Source organism: Phocoena phocoena, chromosome 9 (genome assembly GCF_963924675.1).
Source record: "Phocoena phocoena chromosome 9, mPhoPho1.1, whole genome shotgun sequence".
Lineage (NCBI taxonomy): Eukaryota > Metazoa > Chordata > Mammalia > Artiodactyla > Phocoenidae > Phocoena > Phocoena phocoena.
In genome coordinates, this window is record NC_089227.1 from 72450382 (window position 1) to 72471112 (window position 20731).

The 20731-nt window shown below is 34.3% G+C and overlaps 1 protein-coding gene across 3 annotated transcripts in view; it reads right to left on the reverse strand.

Annotated features, from left to right (window-relative positions):
- Window positions 1–20731, reverse strand: part of TFEC (transcription factor EC) — a 73838-nt gene that overhangs the window by 7009 nt on the left and 46098 nt on the right. For 2 of the 3 annotated variants that reach the window (XM_065883876.1, XM_065883875.1), the window contains exons 3-5: window positions 6480–6594; window positions 4460–4516; window positions 837–912 (exon numbers count right to left, since the gene is read on the reverse strand). In XM_065883876.1, coding sequence (XP_065739948.1) covers window positions 837–912; window positions 4460–4516; window positions 6480–6594 — 248 coding nt within the window. Of the gene's footprint in view, window positions 1–836; window positions 913–4459; window positions 4517–6479; window positions 6595–17339; window positions 17406–20731 lie in introns of those variants that run through there. The other variant, XM_065883877.1, reaches the window with a different exon arrangement.

Genomic DNA, 20731 nt, shown 5'->3' on the forward strand with positions numbered 1-20731 from the left:
AATATGGCATTCCCTTCTATTATAAATGGATGAATTGTCCAAGTGAACTAGCACATTTACATTTAGGGAAAGAATACTTTCAAATTTCACAAATATCACTTTATCAAACATCATCATTTCTGAATAATGGATTTTTGCCAGTATCTGGAGAGTCCAGTTCTCAGTCTGAACAAAACATTTTTTTCTAGTCATTATTAATGCTACAATGTTTTCATGTTTTTAGAGAAACACTTAACATGCTAAATTGATATTTTGTTTTATCAACTATTTCTTGAAATTTACAACCTCAATCATCTTGTTTAACTGACTTTGTGACTGTATGACACCATAACCTAGCTGAAAATTTAATTGCAATAACCGATTATTGACTGGCATCAATCAGCCTGTTTTTACAATTCTATTTTTTCTGCTTGCATATCGCCAGAATTTTGGAACCTCTGAAAATTCAACATTCCAATTTTCACGTACACATAAATCTTAAATTGGAAGGAGTGCTATAATCATAAATTGAGGATGCCAGTCAGTATCATGAAAGCATTTGGTACTACCACTAAATTTGCAAATATTGGTGCCATACAGAAAAATCCACTAAATACTGAGAAGAAATAATTTACTTATTTCCTATAGCTCAATAGGACAAGTGTTAGTAACAACGTTGATGCTTAATAACTGTCAGCCTTGAATAGATATTTAAAAATGAGACCAGCAGTAGCCTTATCTTTACCACAGCTGGTTAGTTTCCTAGTCTTTGGTTCTCCCCTCCCCCTCTCTCCCACCCATTTTTTTTGGGGGGGGGATTGAAACCATAACATTATTAAAATGATTGGTGAACTCACGGATCATTAGACTTTGGAATAAGAGTGCCAAGCTCCTTGATTCGGTAATTAATATTATACCTTCTTCTTCTTTCAACTATTAAAAAAGAAATATTATTGATTATTCTCATTAAAGCATAATTCATTTTTGGTCAGCTGTAAACTTTCTTAACAATCTTTGAAAAACAATGAGCAAAAAAGTTTCATTTAGTGAAAAGGGTACTTCTCAAAAATAAAAAATTCAAACACATTTTATTCTAAAAGTAAAAATAACAATATTAGAATTGTGAGTCTATTATTCACAATTATTTTAAAACATTTTCTCTCAAAAACAACATTTTTATCATTCTTTGAAATGCAATAATATTCACTCATACTGATATATATATATATTTATATACTCTCCTTTCTCATACACGTCACTGAAAGGCTAACACAAAGTTTGCTACATGGTAGGTATGTGTGCCCAAATAGACTATGACCTCTTTGAGGGCAGGGACCATTTCTTTTGTATCTCCAGAGGCCTTGGCATGTAAAAGGTGCTAAATAAATGTACGTTGATTAGACTATAAATATAGTTTTCTAATTTAACAACTTTCAATAATACATAGAGCAGTGATTCTTAAACTCTGGCATGCATCAGACACACCTGGAGGGATAGTTAAAATAAATTTGTACCCCGCACCTAGAGATTCTGATTTTAGTAGGACTGGGTTGGGACCCAAGAATTTGCGTTTGTAACAAGTTCCCAGGTGATGCCGATGCTGCTTGTCTAGGGCTTACACTTTGAGAACTACTGATGTAGGTTTTTATTCAGAGACTGTTTTCTCTGTTTGCATTTCTATGCATCCATTGCTTATGGAAATTTTGTGCATCCAGTAAATGTTCAATAAATGTCAAATATACAAATAAGGAGAGTTTTCTATATTGACCCTTACCTAAGAACAGTCTTATAGAGCACAGAGTAGTCCTATATTCCCAGTGCTCTATATTTCCAGTATCAGGAACCACAACTTTTGCATAATATTGTTTAAGTAGATAACATTTTTAAAGCTTTTTAGGGAAATGAAGGAAGTAAAATGTCATGAAGAAGAAGAAAACTATGTCAAAAACATTAAACCATACGTGCTTCAAAAATAAGATCTGCTACTAGAAACAAGGAAAGTCATGAAAAAAATATCAATTGTCTTGGTGAACCTACTCTACAAAGCAATTTACCATGAATGAACTTGACCTTCAAAAATAATACATTGGGATTCCTCTGAAATTAGGATATAATTGATTCTTGGGAGAGTTTATTTTCCCTCTTTACCAATCCTGTTTTCCTATGCATGTGATTCAAAAAACTGACACCATATAAAAAACTGAAAAGAAAATAAACAAAGATAATGCTGATAGAAATACATTTATATTTTACAGTGAGAATTTATTAGTAAGTCTATGTTCACACATACTCACTCCTATATTATAAAACAGACTTTTAAATATAAGATGAAGAGCAGCTAGGAAGGATGTTCACAGTTTTATCTCAAAATAGGAGACTGGTTTAGTCCTATAATGTTTTATCAAAATCTATTATTTAGATGCACCTTACGTAAAATATCAGAAATTCCTACCCAGCTCTTCTTAGATTGTGCCCAGTAAAACTTAATGGCTAATTATGATGAGAAGTTTGGTTCCTCAATGTTTTCATCTCCAGTACTAGTTGTCTGTAAAGGAGTCAAGTTTTAAGAAATTACTAAACTATTTCATGCTACATGTGATTTCACTCGTCACCGAGTTTTTGATATATTCACTCATTCCTGTCCTTAGATCCAAGCAAAAGGGGCCTCTCTTCTCAGACCCCATACTGATGAGGAGCCCCCTTTGCCTTTTCTTACCATACCCATCCACACTGAGCAAGGCAGCCACAGGACAAAGGGATCCCCCTTCTAAACTACATTCCGGGTAATTTGCAACAGGAATATCTTCCCAAACACCCTGAGCCTGTTCAGGCTGCTTCCCAGGTCCATCCTCTTGAGGGAGGATCAGGACACCAAGGTGCTTACCCTAGTCCCAAGATGCAGACAAAGGGCAGCTGTTTGCAGAGATATGTATAGAACTTGAATACACAGAATGAGGGGTTCCCACTCGTGTCTGAGGCCACTTGCAGCATAGAAATGCAAGTGGCCTCTAGGAGGTAGACAGAGAAGTGAGATGGGCTGCTGGCTAAAGGCTGGCATTGCCCCACCCTGACATTCCTACTCAGAATTCCAAGGATCTGAGAATTCTTATTTCACACCTGGCCTTCCAATCTTTAGGAAGGATAGAACATACTTAATTTAGCATTTCTAGCTTGAGTTATAGCTTTTAAGTATTTAGACATCTGGTAAGTGGGACTTTATTTGTCCTCCAGCCATGATCCTCACAAATGTTAAGGGATATCCTAGATTCATATATAAAATGTGATATTAATTTTTTGTAACACTGATATCTCCAAAAAGGAAGATCCCTAAGTAAGAGAATCCAAATTAGAAAACTCTTTGATAATGGTCATACCAGGCACCTATCATACTTTACATTAAATGACCTGTTATTTAAAGTGCAAATGTAGAGGAGAGAAGAAAGGAGCAAGGAAGGTAATAGTTAGCAGGCTTAAAACTAAGAGAGAAGCCTTTATCTCCTTGATGTATTATTAATTCCTTCTGGCAACAACTAGCTCTGTCTTTCAGGTTCTACTTGTCTCATAAACTGCACCAACACTTATCTGCTCTGCCACTAAGTGATCAGAATCAAATCATTTCCCTCTCCGCAATTACTCTAAGGACTGTTATAACCACAGGTCAGCCCTCTTCTCAGTCACACAGCCAACCTACTCTGTGACGTAGGCAGATGCTTGATGAACAGATATATGCAGGCTTCACGGGTACATGTAGAATCAATTTCAACTAACCACATGTAAGGAAATCCCTGGTTTGTTTTAGGGCTTTAAAGTTTTTATTTAATTCTATTCTATTCTATTTTTTTCTCATTTTTTGATTTGGCTCCCAGAACAAAAAAGCTTCACACTCAATTAGTCAAGCTCACTTAAGACAGTTAAGCATTTGAGACATGACAAAGCACTCTAAAGCTCAACTTGCCCCTCAACAACTTCCCTGGACTGCATTTACCCATCTCATGTGACCCCCAGGAAGGCGTAAGAGGCCTTATCATTAGGAAGGGAGGAGCAGATAGACACAGAAAGATAAGAACCTGGAGTCACATTTCTTGCTATTTAAATGGTGTATATTTTCTAAAGTCACTTTTATCTCTTTAAACCTTGGAGTCATGAGTCACAACTGAGTTCAGACATAACTCAATGCTCACCTGCAGTCTTCGAGAGAGAGAGAGAGAGAGAGAGAGAGAGAGAGAGAGAGAGAGAGAGAGAGAGAGAGAGAATGATCAAGGAGAGAACTTGAGGTGCTGAACTTCATAAAAATGTCTAGCTTTTCTGAGAGTTCACATTGTTTAAATTTCCCAACATAGCTCTACCAGTGAGCATGTACACTTCTGGTCATCTGACCTCAAAATATTTATGGGGCAACAATAAAACATCACACATTTTAAATTCTGCATTTCCTCTTGCATTAATTAATTTTGTTTTGAAAAAAGGAAAATATACTCACTGAGGTTGTGGTTGTCCTTTTTTTGTCTCTCTTTTGCCAAAGCTCGAGTATCAGTTTCTGATCGAAAGGAAGACAATTGAAACAGTACTTATTTCTACTTTACAATCCTTCCAGTCAACATAATTCAGAAATACTAGTGAAAATACAATATTACTTGCTCCAAGTGGTAAAATATATATACATATTTTTTGCAAATATTCAGAAATTTGGAACAGAGTGCTCTTTAGTAAGAAGGCAGTGACAAAACCTATGGGCTTTAAGCAGTAAAACCTGGATTTGTATTCTGGCCCTCCACTTAATAGCCTTGTGAACTGCTACCTAAGTTCTCTGTGTCTCAGGCTTCTTATCTGTAAAACTGATATAATACCTGATAATCACTGTGATGATTAAAATGGGTACAGCACACAGAAAATATTAAACTGCTTAATCATTTTTATTAGTATTGTTCTCAGAATTTTAAGATTATTCAAAATTATTACAACCTAAATTTTTTATAAAAAATTATGATTTCTACATCCTAAGAATTGGAACTAAATACATTTCTCAGATATTCCTATTGGACAGCTCCATACTTTCAGTAAGTGACACTTCATGTGCTATGTAGTTGTGAGCATTTGTGATAGTCAGTCTCCAATATGGCCCACGATGATTCTCACTCATGATATTCACACCTTTGTTAGTGCCGTTCCACACTGAATAAAGCTGACCCGTGAAACCAACAGAATTTTGTGGGAATGATTAGTGTGGCTTCCCAGACTACATCATAAAAGACATTTTCAGCTTCCCACTTTGGTGTCCCTTGAATTGCTAGTTGTCATGTCATGTGGACACCTGAGCAGTCCTGTGGAGAGGTCAATGTGGTAAAGAACCAAGGCCACTTGCCAACAAGCAGCACCGACTTGGAACACCTGTGAGTGAACCACCTTGGGAGTGCATCCTCTCTCCCGTCAAGTGGCAAATGTCTGTACCTCTGGCCAACATCTTGACTGCAACCTTATGAGAGACTGAGCCAAAACCAGTTTTACAGGTCACCTCCGGAATTTCCGAACCATAGGAATTGTATAAGATAATGTTTATTATTTCAAGCTGTTAAATTTTGAGTAATTTGTTATATAGCAATAGATAATTAATACAATGTTCTTTGAATTATTCTAGTTTTAAAATAGAAATACATTTATTTAAATTTAGTTAAGGCTACAGTCATTAATTTTAGTCTAAATAATTTGAATGCATAGATATTTTTGAGTTATTGGTTAGACTCCAAGAATGGATATATTGCATTTATTAAAAATGTTTATATTAACTATATAAAAATATTTAAAGACCAGTGTTTGAGCTCCAAACTAAAAATTTGTTATAGAAATTTCGACTGAGTTTTATTTTATTCTTATGGAGAAACTAACACTGGTCTTGTAAGCCATGAAATCCTTATTTTGATCCACTTCTGCTTCTAATCAGCTGTATGACTTTGGGAAAATAACTCCTCTGACTCTTGATTCCCACATCAACATATTGGAGGAACTTGACAGTGCCCCTATAATTCCTTTGAGTTGTAACAATTTTGAGATTTACTATTGAAAACTGAGGGGTTTTTACCCACATGAGAAAGTTAAATGTGAATCATGAAATCCATAAAACAAGCTAAAAAGGGGAAAATCTAATTTTCCTTAATCTATTAATCTGTTCTTTTGCAATCATGTTAATAAATTGCATCTATTCAATATCAAAATGAACCTATGTTAAGTGAAGAACTTAGTCAAACTGTCATATACATATGAATAGAAGTTATGTGTATATTCACCCAATTCCTAAAATAATTAATTAATTCAATTGAACTGTAAGTTATGCTAGCTTGCTGTTTGGTTGCCATAGAGGAAAAAAAGATGGATTTACTCTCTAAATGTCTTCCATTTTAACTATTTTAATAATATTTTTAAAATCCTCTTTAGCTTGGAAATATGTCACTCATGTCTTATGTAGTTGATTTTTAAAAAGGATAAAACTATAAAAGCAATGTTACCTGTAATTTCTCTTTTCATTGGTAGACTATTTGGACAAGAAGCACTTGTAAGGCCCATATTAACTGGTGAAATTCCCTGCTCACCACTATACACATCCAAAATACTTCCAGAAAGCTTTAGAGGAAAAAGGAAGAAAAGATCAATCAAATCTTCATTGGATATTGACAAAGTATTTAGATGTTCATTTTAAATTTACCACTTTATTAATAGTAATTTGTAATATATAGCATTTTAATTTTAAACAAAAGTGAGTATGCCTTAACTTTGTAAAATCATTGTGGCATGCTTATGGATAAGTTATGTTGAAAAAAGCTATTTGTATTTAAGCAAAAGGAGAAATTAGTTCACTCACGAAGAAAAATTTTGATTAATATTTACAAAGTTATGGGAATTTGATCCAGCATTACCTGGTTATAAATGAAAAAGATTGAAAATATCATTTTTGACAAAAATCAATATACATATTAGCAAAGCTGGAAAGTTCATTGCATATCATAAATTAGGTATAATGGTTGAACATTTTGGAAGCCTTCTTAATACCATCAGTGCTACCAGCAACTCACAGTCAAGAGGTGTTCTACACTGTTAATTAAGTGAAAAACTTTCTTTCCTTCCTGGAAGGCATACTTTTCTCAATGTACACTTAATGTTCTAGATTATTATAAATATCCTAGCTGGTAACCAAAAGTAGTCTAAAACTGCTTTTACCTCTAGTGGATATAGGGTATGTCTAATTATAGCAACACTGCAATTCTTAAAGTGCTTCTTGGGAACAATTTTTCAGAAAGCTAAGATACTTCATACACAATTTAAAATCGTACCAATTTGTTAGTTAAAATGTGCTTATTGATTTGATCTCCCAAGAAAAAAATTTAAATAATATTTGTAACTCAAGTTAATATTCATTATTCCAGAACAAGCTACATTTAAAATATAAGATTTGAATGTTTAAAATATTTCCATTCTAAGTATCTTTATTTCATTTCTGGGAAGTCAACCAAGAGCTGAATAAGCAGTATCTTTTTTCTTTCCTAAAGAACTAAAAATAATACAAGTAACCAAGCGAAGCTATAACCAGATTATTATGGAGACTCTAACATCTTATTCCCACTTTTTGTAAAACTCCAGTTCAAACTGAGGGAAATTTTTTAATACTTATAAAATCAGACTGAAAATAAATGTGAAGACCAAAATTAGTTTCTGACATAATAATCTATTAAACTATATAATAATATTGTATATTTCTGAGGGAAAAAAATCATTGAAAATACAGTGGAAATCAGGCTAATATTTAAGTGTATGTGCATATCAATAAGGACATTATAGATTGCATATGGTATTCTGATGTATATTTTCATATATTGGTTCTTCTCATTATTTACTCTATTTGGACTCCTCATCTTTATTTTATATAAATTCATTGTTTTAAAATGTATTTTTGCTTCTGGGACCTTAGAAGGGAGTGCCTTAAGTGGGATATTTATTCCCTCTCAATTTCCTCATCTGAAAAGTAGGGACAGGGACAAAGTTGACCAAATTGGATAGATGATGAGTATTAGTATCAGTACAACACAATTAGGAAGAAATCCTAAAGGCAGATATTTCCCTAACATGTGAGTCATTTAGTTATATTGGTAAAATTTAAAAGTTTCCGAAATCTTTTTTTGAAAACCCTGTTGGTTATAAGCTGGGGCATCACCAACCTGAATTGTTCATTTCCACTGTGCCTTTGAGAAACGTAATGGACATGCTGAACAAAAAGACAGGGAGTGAGGGAGAAGGAAGGGGGAAAGAACTAGGAAAAGGGCACTTTTCTCTGAAGAGTTTGAATTCCGATGGATTTCAATGCAGCAGTGGCAAATAGCAGAAATGTTTGAGAAGAAAAGGCGCCATATTACATATACACTGCAACAATAAAATGACAGATTCCTAACTATAGCATCTCACTGGGTCCATATTACCTCGTCAGACTGTACCCAATACATTTTTCCTTAGAAATGGGTCTGGAATTCTGAAAATGAATCTAATCCTGCTTAACTGTGGGTATATTACATCCTCTCCTGACCTTGGTTATTGTCAATTTATGCCCTGAAGCACAATGATTAATAACCTATTTAATTTTATGCTGTAGGTACTACTCTATTTCATGTAAATAGCTAATCACTTTTTGAATATCATTAAACAATTGGTTTCAATTTCAAAGTATGTAATACATCTCACATAATCTAAAGAGCCTTTTCTCCATTAAAAGATATAAGGGTACAGTGTTAGTGAAAATTTAAAGATTACATAGACATTGGAAAAGGTTTACAAAGCAAAATTATAACTACTTTTTTTAAAGGTATAAGTTACTTAGGTATTAAGGTCTAAGTCTTAGCTTTATTTTATAGAGTAGTAGGCAACTGGATAGATATTTTATGAAGAAGTATTTATTATTCTGGTTAAAACACAGGTTACTTTTTCAGAAAAGCAAAATCATTGACATAACAATAGGGAAATATTATTATTAGAAATAAACTCACAAATTTTAAAGACATCTAATAAAGAATTAATTATAAATATTTTCAACAAGGTAAAAAACATACTCCTCAAGACAATTCTTCTTTCCAGTAGAAAAAAGTGAACTCCTGATCTAAGAAGTTGCTTTGAAGTGAGAAGTGATTGGCAGTGGTTCCTGATGTCCAAGATTCTCTACCCTAGATTTTAGTCACATCTCATTACTAAGATCATAGAGACTTAAGTGGACTGAGCACTGGCCTTTCCACACATATGCTACCTTTCAGAGTAGCCAATATTCCCTAAAGAAAATTAGCTCACAGGTCAATATATCAAAACGTTAGGGGAAAATGACTATTTTAAAAGTTAAACAATATGGAGTGTTAGAAATAACACCAAAAGCAAAAATTTTAGAAATAAGAAGTAAAAGATCACATGAAACCAAGTTTTTAAAATTGACCTGTGTACATTCTAAAAGAAATAAAGATATTTATAATATCTTTATAATATAACTTGTAATAATTTATAATATAAAATAATAACAAGAAAGCATAAAATGGCTGAAGTGATGAAGCAGAAATAGGAGCCATGAAAATATAATACTTGAACAAAATAAAACTATGGAAAAACAGCATAATGCATATACTTAGAAAGAAATAAAGGAATTACCAAATTAAAGTAATCTCTCAGGAGGGTGATGAAAAGAACCAAGAAACAAAGCATATGAAAGAAAATCTAATTAGTATGTAGGATAGAATTATTAGAACTAAAATACAGACAGGTATTAGGACTCTCAGAGAAAAAGAATAAATAAAACTGGAAGGAAGAAAAAATTTTAAGAAATAATGGAGATGCATTTCCTAGAATTAACACTAAATAAAAGACCAAAAAGTCTTTTATTTTATCTCATCTTATTTTATCATTGTTTTATTTTGATTTAAAAATCAAAGGGCCTATAGAATATCAAAGAAGAAAAATGTACACCCAGACACATTATAGTGAAATTTAAGAGTATACAATGACAAAGAGAAAGATCGAAAAGCCTAAAGAGAAAAAGAGAAGATTATGCTCAAAGGAATAAGAATCTGATTAACATAAAAATTTTTCAATAGCAAAATGGATGAAAGAAGAAAGTGAATCAGTATTTTTCAAATGTTTAAAGAAAAGGACTTAAAATACAGAGTTTTATATCCAGCCCAAATATCATCCACATATGAGGTCATGATGAAAAATATTCTTAGAGGTATAAAACGCTTAAGAATATTTTCCCTCAAAGACTAACACTGAAAACAGTTTTGCATGAAGTAAATATGATATAATAAAATATGTCATAAAAAATAATCAAATATCTTGGTAAAGTGGTTGTAGTCTAAAAAAGAAGAAGGGAATCAAAATCAAAGATAAAATGAAATGTATAGGGCTTCCCTGGTGGTGCAGTGGTTGGGAGTCTGCCTGCCGATGCAGGGGACACAGGTTCGTGCCCCGGTCCGGGAAGATCCCACATGCCATGGAGTGGCTGGGCCCATGAGCCATGGCCGTTGAGCCTGCACGTCTGAAGCCTGTGCTCCGCAACGGGAGAGGCCACAACAGTGAGAGGCCCACGTACCACAAAAAAAAAAAAAAATGAAATGTATAACAATATAACTCAGTATTAAAGTCTAGATAATATCAGTATGATTGGATTGGAGTAGTAAAAAAGCCAATGGATGTGAAAGTGGTAAAAAAAAAATTACTAAAGAAAAACATATTAAAATATAGGACTCACTTAAATAATAAAATAAGATGAGAGGAACAGATGAAAATATATCAATAAGAATAATCAATGTAAATAGGTCAAACTCCTCAGCTAAAAGGTTGACAGTTTGGTTAAAAAGACAGTATTTAGATCTATGTAGCTTACAAGAGACACCACTACATTGCAAAAGGACACAAAAGATTGAAAATTAAAAGATGGGAAAAGATATGTCCAGCAAATTATAACCATAGGAAACCAGTGAACTACATTAATATCAGAGAAAATAGGCTTTAAAATTAGAAAAATTAGGGCTAGAGAGAGTCACTATCTAATAATAAAGAATTCAAAACTCCAAAAAGGCACAGCAATTATGAGCAGGCTTGTACCTAATAGAATAACCTCAAAATATGAAACAAAATGTTTGTAGCTACAAGGAGAAATTAATAAATCCATCAACATATTGGGAGATTTCTCCCTGTTTTTTGAAAAGTCAAGTAGACAAAAATAATCAGTAATGTTCTAGATGTGAACAATAAAAGTAAAGTCTTGGCCTAATACATGTATATAGTTCTACATCTACAAATTAGAGGACACACAGTTTTCCAAGTACGTATGGAACGTACATAAATATTGATCACGTACTCAGAAAAAATACTAAAACCAACTCCTCCCCCCCAAAAAATTTCAAACATTTCATAGAGTCCTTGATTTCCTATATATTTAGAAATTCTTAAGTGACTCAAGAGTAAAGACCAAATCATACTGTAATTTAAAAATAAATGAAAGATACTGAAAACACACATAAAGAAACTTCTGGAATATGGCAAAATAATGCTTTGAAGGAAATTTATGCTCTTAAATATGAGAAAAACAGATAAAAATTTGAAATTTGATAAACTAAATAAATTTCTCAAGAAGTTAGAAGAATAACCAAATAACCCAAAGCAAGTAAAATAGATAGTAATATAAGATCATAAATCAGTGAAAAACAAAACAATGCAAAAGACAAGTTTTATTTTGTTTTTTCAATTAACAAACTTGACATGCCTCTTACAAGACTGATTAAAAAGAATGAAGACTAAACAAATGATATCTTAAATGAAAGGAGGATATAACCACAGTACAAGTTGAGATTTATAAGTTTTTTTCCTCAAGGATCAGGAACAAACGAGACTGGGACACCACCCACTTTCTTTCGCCACTTCTTTTTAACTTAGTGTTGGAAGTCCTAGCCAGAGCAATTAGGCATGGAAAAGAAAGTCATTCAAATTGGAAAAAAGTAAGTAAAATGATTTTGTTCACAGATGATATGATCCTATATTTAGAAAATCATGAGGCTACACACACACACACACACACACACACACACACACACACACACACAAGTATGAAAGCTAATAACTGAATTCAAAGTTGCAGGATACAAAATCAACATGCAAAATATGTTGCATCTTTACACACTAACAAAGAACATATTAAGAAGTCAACTCCATTCACAATAACATCAAAAAGAATAAAATATTTGGTAATAAATTTACCCAAGGGGGAAAAGACTTAGACACTAAAAACTAAAAAACATTGTTTAAAGAAATTGAAGAAGATATAAATAAATGGAAAGATATCCCATGTTTTTTGATGAGAAGACTTAATATTGTTAAGATGACAGTTCTACCCAGAGCAATCTACAGATGCAATCCAAACCTATTAAAATCCTAACAGTGGTTTTTGCAGAAATAGAAAAACCCATATTAAAACTCATATGGAATCTCAAAGGACCCTGAATAGCAAAAGCAATCTTGAAAGAGAACGAAGTTGGAGGACTCAAATTTCCATATTTCAAAGCTCACTACAAAGCAACAATAATCCAAACAGTGTGGTACTGACATGAAGACAGACATAGAGAGTGGAATAGAGAGCCCAGAAATTAGTCCTCTAATATATGGTCAAATGAGTTTTGACAAGAGTGCCAAGACCAAGACAGTTTTTTCAACAAACAATCTTGAGAAACTAGATAGCCATATGCAGAAGGTGAGGTTGGATTCTTACACCATAAACAAAAATTTCTCAAAATGGATCAATGACTTAAACATAAGAGTTAAGGCTATAACACTCCTAGAAGAAAAGATGAGGGAAAATCTTCATGATATTGGGTTTGGTGATGATTTTTTGGATATGATAGCAAAATTACAGGCAACAACAACAACCAAAACAGATATATTGGACTTCATCAAAATTTAAAACTTTTGTACATCAAAAGACACTATCAAGTGAGTGAAAGGACAACTCACAAAATGGGAGAAATTACTTGCAAATCACATATCTGTTCAGAGATTAATATCTAGACTACATAAAATAAACTCATATGACTCACAAAAACAACAAAAACAATCCAACTTAAAAAATGAGCAAAGAACTTGAATAGACGTTTCTCTGAAAAAGATACACAAATGACCAATAAGGACATTGAAAGATATCAACATCATTAGTCATTAGGGAAATATAAATCAATACCACAATGTTTTACAACTTCACACTCATTAAGATGACTATTATTAAAAGAAAGGAGGGCTTCCCTGGTGGCACAGTGGTTGAGAGTCTGCCGGCCGATGCAGGGGACACGGGTTTGTGCCCCGGTCCGGAAAGATCCCACGTGCCACGGAGCGGCTAGGCCCGTGAGCCATGACCGCTGAGCCTGCGCGTCCGGAGCCTTTGCTCCGCAAAGGGAGAGGTCACAACAGTGAGAGGCCCGCGTACCGCAAAAAAAAAAAAAAAAGAAAGAAAGAAAGGAAAACATGTTGGTGAGGCTATGGAAAAAATATTACCCTTGTTCATTGCCACTGAGAATGTGAAATGATGCAGCCACTGTGGAAAACAGTATGACAGTTCTTCAAAAGTTAAACATAAAATTAGCATATGACCAACAATTTCTCACCTCTAGGTATATACCAGTAAGAGTTGAAAGTAGATACTCAAACAGATATTTGCACACCAATGTCCATAGAAGCATTAAAGAGCCAAAGGGTAGAAACAATCCAAATGCCCATCAATAGATGAATGGATAAATAAAACGTGGTATATACATATAATGGGATATTATTCAGCCATAAAAGGTAATGAAGTACGGATACATGTTACAACATGTATGAATGTTATGCTAAGTGAAATAAGCCGATAGAAAAGGACAAATATTGTATGATTCCACTTACATGAGGTACCTAGAATAGTCAAATTTATGCAGGAAGAAAGGAGAATAGAGGTTACTAAGGGCTGGAGGTAAGGGAAAATGGGGAGTTATTGTTTAATGGGTTCAGGGTTTCTGTTTGGAAGAATGAAAAAGCTCTGGGAATGTATAGCAGTAATGGTTGCACAACAATGTGAATTTATGTTATGCCACTGAATTGTACACTTTAAAATGTTTATAATAGCAAATTTTATGTTATACATGTTTTACCACAATAAAAAAGATAATAACAGAGATTACCTATAATAATTTTCCAATGACTGTGAATGTTTAGGAAAAATACATAAATTTCTAGAAAAGTATTATTTGGTAGAACTTACTACACAAATAATTAATAGTCTTGAATAGTCGTATGATTACTGAAGAAATCAAAACAAGCTTTAAACATATTACACAAGAAAATATCTGGACTAGACAGTTTTATGGGCAAAACTGTCACATTTTCAAGAAACATACCATCTCAATTTTGTACAAACATTTCCAGACAATAGAGACAAGAGAAAATATGTTCCAATTCATTGAGACTGAAACCATATGAAAACATTATGAGAAACAAATATTATAGACCCATTTCATTCATTCTATAAATCTTAAGCAAAATATTATTAGTAATTTTAATTCAAGAGAATATAAAAAAGGTAACTTACCATAATCAAGTTGGATTTCCCATAAATATATTTTATGACGTTAAAAAAGAAAAAGAAACTCTATGATCATCTCAATAGATTTTTTAAAAGTATCTGATAAAATTCAATCCCATTTATTATAAAATTCTTAGTTTGTGAGAGGACAATAACTTTCAATAATAGAAAATACAGCTTTGCCTGTGTTTAAAATCAGTGTTTCCCTATGAGAAAATAAAATCTGGGTCCAAAATTATTGTACAAATATTCATATAACCATTTACTCTCAGGCCAAATACAGTAAAGGGCAGCAAAAATGATCTGACCTAAATTCCACATATGTTTTTTTCTGTTTTGGCCTCTTCCCTCTCCATGTACTAAGTCCAATCTATTACCCAGTTATGACATTTTTTTCTTTTAAATCATTGGTCAGTTTAAATTTTTTTCCCTATCCTCATATCTCAAGATCCTCAGGGCCTTCAGCCTAAGATATGTCCCTTCCTCCAGTAGTCCTCCATCCCTCTCAGTTAGTTTCCAACTGCTCCTCTCAAACCAACTCATGTTTTAAAAAATACAACTTTCTTCTGATCTCTCTCAGCTCAAAAACCTAAAATTTAAACCTCTCCCCTTTAACTCATATATTAAGTTCAAACCCTTGTGTCCAGCTTTCAAAATCTCATTAAGTGGCCCCACATTATCTGGTCAACATTATTTCCCACTACTCTCAAGTTCTGAAAGATTTCTCATCACCACATACACATATGTAGACTATGTCACAGCTTGTAAGAATAGATCTCCCACTCCAGTGGGAGGGAAGAGGCAAGAGGATAGAATGTTGCCAAATGGAACCTATGAATCCGCATATGGAGAATTTTTAAAAGATAATAAAATACAAGCAATATCATAATATATATATGCAACATCATAGATAGTTGAGTATTTATTATACACCAGATATTCAGATAAGCATGTTTCACAGTAATAACAAAAAACAGCTTCTCAGGTAATCTCTATAATAACTTTGTGAGTGAAGTCTCATAGTTCCCATTTTAAATATAAATAATTAAAACTGAAAAATTAAGTACTTATCTCCAGATCATACAGTTGTAATAAATAAAAGACTTGAGATTAAAACCTAGGTCCGTCTAACACAGAGGCTGGATTCTTTACTGCCTATCCTATTGTGGAAGGGCTCTTGCCTTAACACTTTTAATGGTAAGAAGTGTTTTGAAAACTCAAAAAAGTTGGATCCCATTGGAGAATATTTTTCTCAGTTTTATTCTTTCCCACTGTTATTTTCTGCACCTCAAATGTCCTCACGCTTTCTTTAAGTATCAAACTACAACCTACTCTCTAAGGCTCAACTTAAGGTCCAAACCATCTCCAACATTCTCCCTACAGCAACCTGGCTTAATTTTTTTCTTCACCAAAATGCTATAGTATGAGGAAACTTGACCACAAATTCAATAATTTAATTCATTTTTGTTGTTTTACCCCTCTTCATTTATATTCACTCAGCAAGAGAGAGGGTACTATAGTACCCAGGAACACTCATCATGTTTCTGAAAACTGATTATGTAAAACCCTGAGAATTTCCTGGAGATACATACATGTGCATTTGTGTATACGCATACATACATATAATATGCATATATGTATGTTACATATGGGTGTGTGTGGTGTGTGTGTATCTATCCCCCAGATAATCTCATTATAAATACAAAAAAGGAAAAAAAATCATATATATATATATACATATATTTCCAGACAATTTTTCAGTATAGAGGCTAAATGAAGAAAAACTTCTAAACTCATACATAGATGTGTATGTGTGATATCTATATATCTATATCTATATCAAATATTTAGTGTGAGTTTCATGGGAAAGTGAGGGGATTTTGAGTTGTTTGGACCTATTTTGCTTTTCTCTGAAGACATTTACTGTGAATGCAAAATGGCAAAATTGAGCTTGAGACTGTTAGATAGAATAATTGTAGGCATAGAAAGAAGATAAACTTCAGGAATAAAGAGTGAACACTGTAGGAGAGCATATATCACACAATGTAAGCATATATAAAAACTGGCATTTAAGAGAATATTTTCTTTCCTTTTGTGTATTTATTCTTTCCTCTAGTTTACCTTTAAACATAGTAAACTAGATTTTTCCAGTTTTAGGACATGTACAATTGATCTCCCCCTAACTTTATTTTATTTGCTGAAGCAGGGCTATGAGGTTTGAATGATAAACATTGAAAAGAGAAATCCCACTGAGTTTTTTTTTTTTCGTTCTATTATAAGTGAATAAAAATAATCTGTTGGGTGGGAGTGGGAGATTCCTGTCCTTGACCAGCTGGTTCATAAAGCAAATAGAAAAGATAAAATACAAAACAGAGAATGGTAACATAATAAATGCTTTTGCATCATACAGTTTATATATATATAATCTGTTTAGTACCAAATGTAAACGCTGCAACAAATAATTAGTAGAACCTTCACTTTTTGATAAAAAGGTCACAATATAACATTATTTTTAACAATTGTTTAACTAAATAGACTATAAAAATATTTTTACTGTAGCCAAAGCATTAAAAACTATCTTCTAAGTAAATAAGCTTGTCAGTACAGCAGATTATATGTTACACTTTTCAATGCTCAACTTCTACATACCTTATTTTATTGACTATTAGTTTATAAAGTTTAAATTCAGTATTTAAGGTGGTTTCATCTCCAAACATTGAAAGAATTCCAAAATGCACTTGCTCACCAGTTTTAACTTTGAAGTGTCTATAACCTTCACAATAGCAATGGTTTTCTCTTTCTCCTTCATCATTTTCTTTTCCTTACACTTGCAAGCAATAACTGGGAGAGCTGTGCAGAAACTTCTAAGGTGAACTTTGGTTCTTCCTTGGACTTTAAGTCTAATCTGCTCTAGATTGTGACTGACAAAAGCTTGCTTGTTGGTGTTATGTAGTCCTTTCAAGTTGCAACCAAGCACAGGGGGTTGTTAATATTTACTCAGCCCTTGTCTCTGAAATAGTCTTGAACTATAACAGTATACTGGGATTGTCAAACACCACCAGCATTTACAGACACTTGATTGAAAAATACCCATCTATGATAAAAGAAATGAGTTACTGTGCACAACCACATCTCTGAAAGGGAGAGGTGAAACTAAGACTAAAGGGTAGAAATTATAGGGAGACAGATTTAAACTCAGAGGCTAAACAATCCTTTGGCTGGAGTGTGACAGAGGATCGGATCAGGCTAAGGTCCCTTCAGAGTCTAAGATTCTACAATTCTATGAAATGGCTTCCTTCTGAGGCTGCTAGCACAGCAGAGTGGGTAAGATTGTGCATTTGGTGTCATACAGGATTGGATTCAAACCCCTCTCTTGCCATTCACTAACTATATGAACTTGAGTGAGTTACTGAACTTCTCTAAGCCTCTTTCCTCATTTGTAAAATGATAATCCATAATAATAGTCTCTATTTCATATGTTTGTTGTGGTGATTAAATTTTCATGAAAAGTGTTTTGCACAATCCTTGTCACATAGCAAGTACCCAAGGCATAGTAGCTATTATTATTGTTGTTATCCTTATTGCTGCTGATTTTTAGCCATTAAAACATTTCCTAAATGGTAATGTATAATGGGAACAATTTTAAAAAATATTGTGTGTGAATTTTAAAGTATTTATTTCATATGCATTTGCTGAGCACCTATGATGTGCTAGACATTTGTGCTGGGTACTGAGAATAAAATAATGAACAGGTCACTCTTTTAGGCTTTAGGGACACAGCAGTGAACAAGACAGACAAGATCACCAGCTTCCAGGAGTTTACATTTTAAGGGTGGGAGCACACAATAAATAGGTAAATAAAATAAAAAAACAAGATAATTTTTGTAACTCTAATCCTAAGTGTCCCAAGGAATTAAATAAGATATTGATTTAGGAAGTGTGGGATGGGGTCTTCCAAATAGGGGGATTGTGGAAGACCTCTCTGACAAGTTGATATGGAATAAAGATCTGAGGCATAAAGAGATAGTCATGCAAAGATTTGGACAAAATCATTCCAAGCCCAAAAAAGGAAATTTCATGGTCCTAAAATGATAATATGCATGTCATATTCAAGGAGTAGGAAGAAGGCTATCAAGACCAGAGCCTAAAGTTAAAGGGAAGTGCTGACTATGGTAAAGGATCCTGGTTATATTCTGAGGATTTCAGGAAGTTAACAGAATGCTCAGCAGTCAGAGAAACAGGATCTGAGTTTTGCTATGTGAAGATCATTCTGGCTGCTGTGTGATCAACAGCCGTAAGGGGGAAAGAAGTAGCAGAGAGCTTAGTTCTGAAGTTCAAGTGAGAGCCGATCATAGCCTGGAAGAGGGTTTTAGTAGAGGAGCTGATAAGCTGTGAGATTCAGGAAATCTGGGATGCTGAGTAGGAGGGCATACTGATAAATGTGGTTGTGTGGAAGTAAGAGAGAGAAGAAGAATTACTTTTTTTGGAGGGTGTTGGTTCTAGATGGATAAGGAGGGGGACAAAAACTTCTTTTCAGTCAGATTAGGTTTGAGATGTCTGTTGGAAGCACAAAAGATGTTAGGGTAGCAGTAAGACATACAAATCTAGCATTAGGGGAGACAGCTAGGCTAGAGAAGGGTTGAGGTCACCAACAGAATGTATAGATATGTGAGAAAAGAGGACTGAAGTCTAAGCCTGGGAGCACTTTAGCATGTAGATGTCTATTAGAAGAGAAAGAACCAGTAAGATGGGTGAAAAGCCAAAAACTATGGTGCTACAGAATCCCAGAAAATACTTCAAGAAGGAGGGAGTGGTCAACCATGGCTACTGCCACAGAGAAACCAAGCCTGGTGAGAATGGAGAATTTACCATTGGCTTTGGTATTGCTTGGTTTTAAGAGCTCTTTTAGAATTGTAAGGGCAACAGCTGTATTGGACAGTAGAGGATGGGAGGTAAGGAAATGGAAGCACAGAGAGTTCTGAGGGGTAGGGAGTCAGGAAATGGTGTGGTAGCTGGAGAGGAACTGCATTCAAAGGGAGTTGTTTGATTTGGTTTTATTTGGGGGGAATCTTAGTAAAGACAAGTGTAATGCTGATATTTATAATTCAATACATCAGAATAGACTGACGATATAGGAGGAGTTGCTATTTAGAGAGGGAAAGTGCTTGAGAAGGTAAGAATTTGTGAGATCTAGGACACAAGTAGTTGGGCTGGCTTCAGATTATGAGCTGGGACAATTCTATTCTAACAGAAGGGATGGCAGAGAAAATCAAAACAGATGCAGGTGGTCTTATAGAATTTGTGATGCAAAGCTAACAAGTAAGTTCTAATCTGATTGCATATATTTTCTCTCTGAAGTATGTTGTGAAAGAGAAATCAGCTAGAAAATGGAGAATGGATGGGGAATGGTGGAGATTTGAGAAGAGAAGAGAAAGTATAATGTTGTCTTAATTAATGAGAATTTTCACCAAGGAATAGCTGTAGTATTGTCTGGTAGTAGTGAAAGCCCCTATGAAATTTTGGTGATGTATTGGAGGTGAGTACTACGAGCAATGTGGTAAAATTTTATCCATTCAGCTACTCAGGTGAAGATGTGTAGTAAGATGAAAAATAAATTTAATCAGGGTTGGGCTTTTGTTAGGAGAATAAAATGAAGAAAAATGGGTATATGCTAAGAGTGTTTGCAAGAGAAATGGTTATAGTACTTGACCAAGAATAGGTTAAGAAAGAAATTGTCAAAATGTCATGAGTGAGGGGCCGGGGCAGCCCACCCCACCCCCTGCCCCCACTGCCCACGAGGGCCAGTGTGGGCTCTGGGTGAGTGTGGCCATGGAGGGTTCTCCAGAATCAGGGCCCAGAGGTCCACGGGACCCAATCCCGGGCTTTGAAAAGAGCACAGCACAGCTGGCACTGACCTGGAGCACCACGCCACGCTTCCCCCAGGGTCAGCTGGAGGACCCAGAGTACAACCAGTTGGAGTACAAAGGTGAGCAGGGTGGGGCTGTATGCTGGGCACCACAGGGTGACCCACAGAGGCTGGTATTCAGCCCGAATCAAAGGCTGGCCTCAGACAACCCGTCTGGTGGACTGCAGTTTGCCAACACATAATGAAGAAAAGATTGGTTCAAAGAGGGAAAA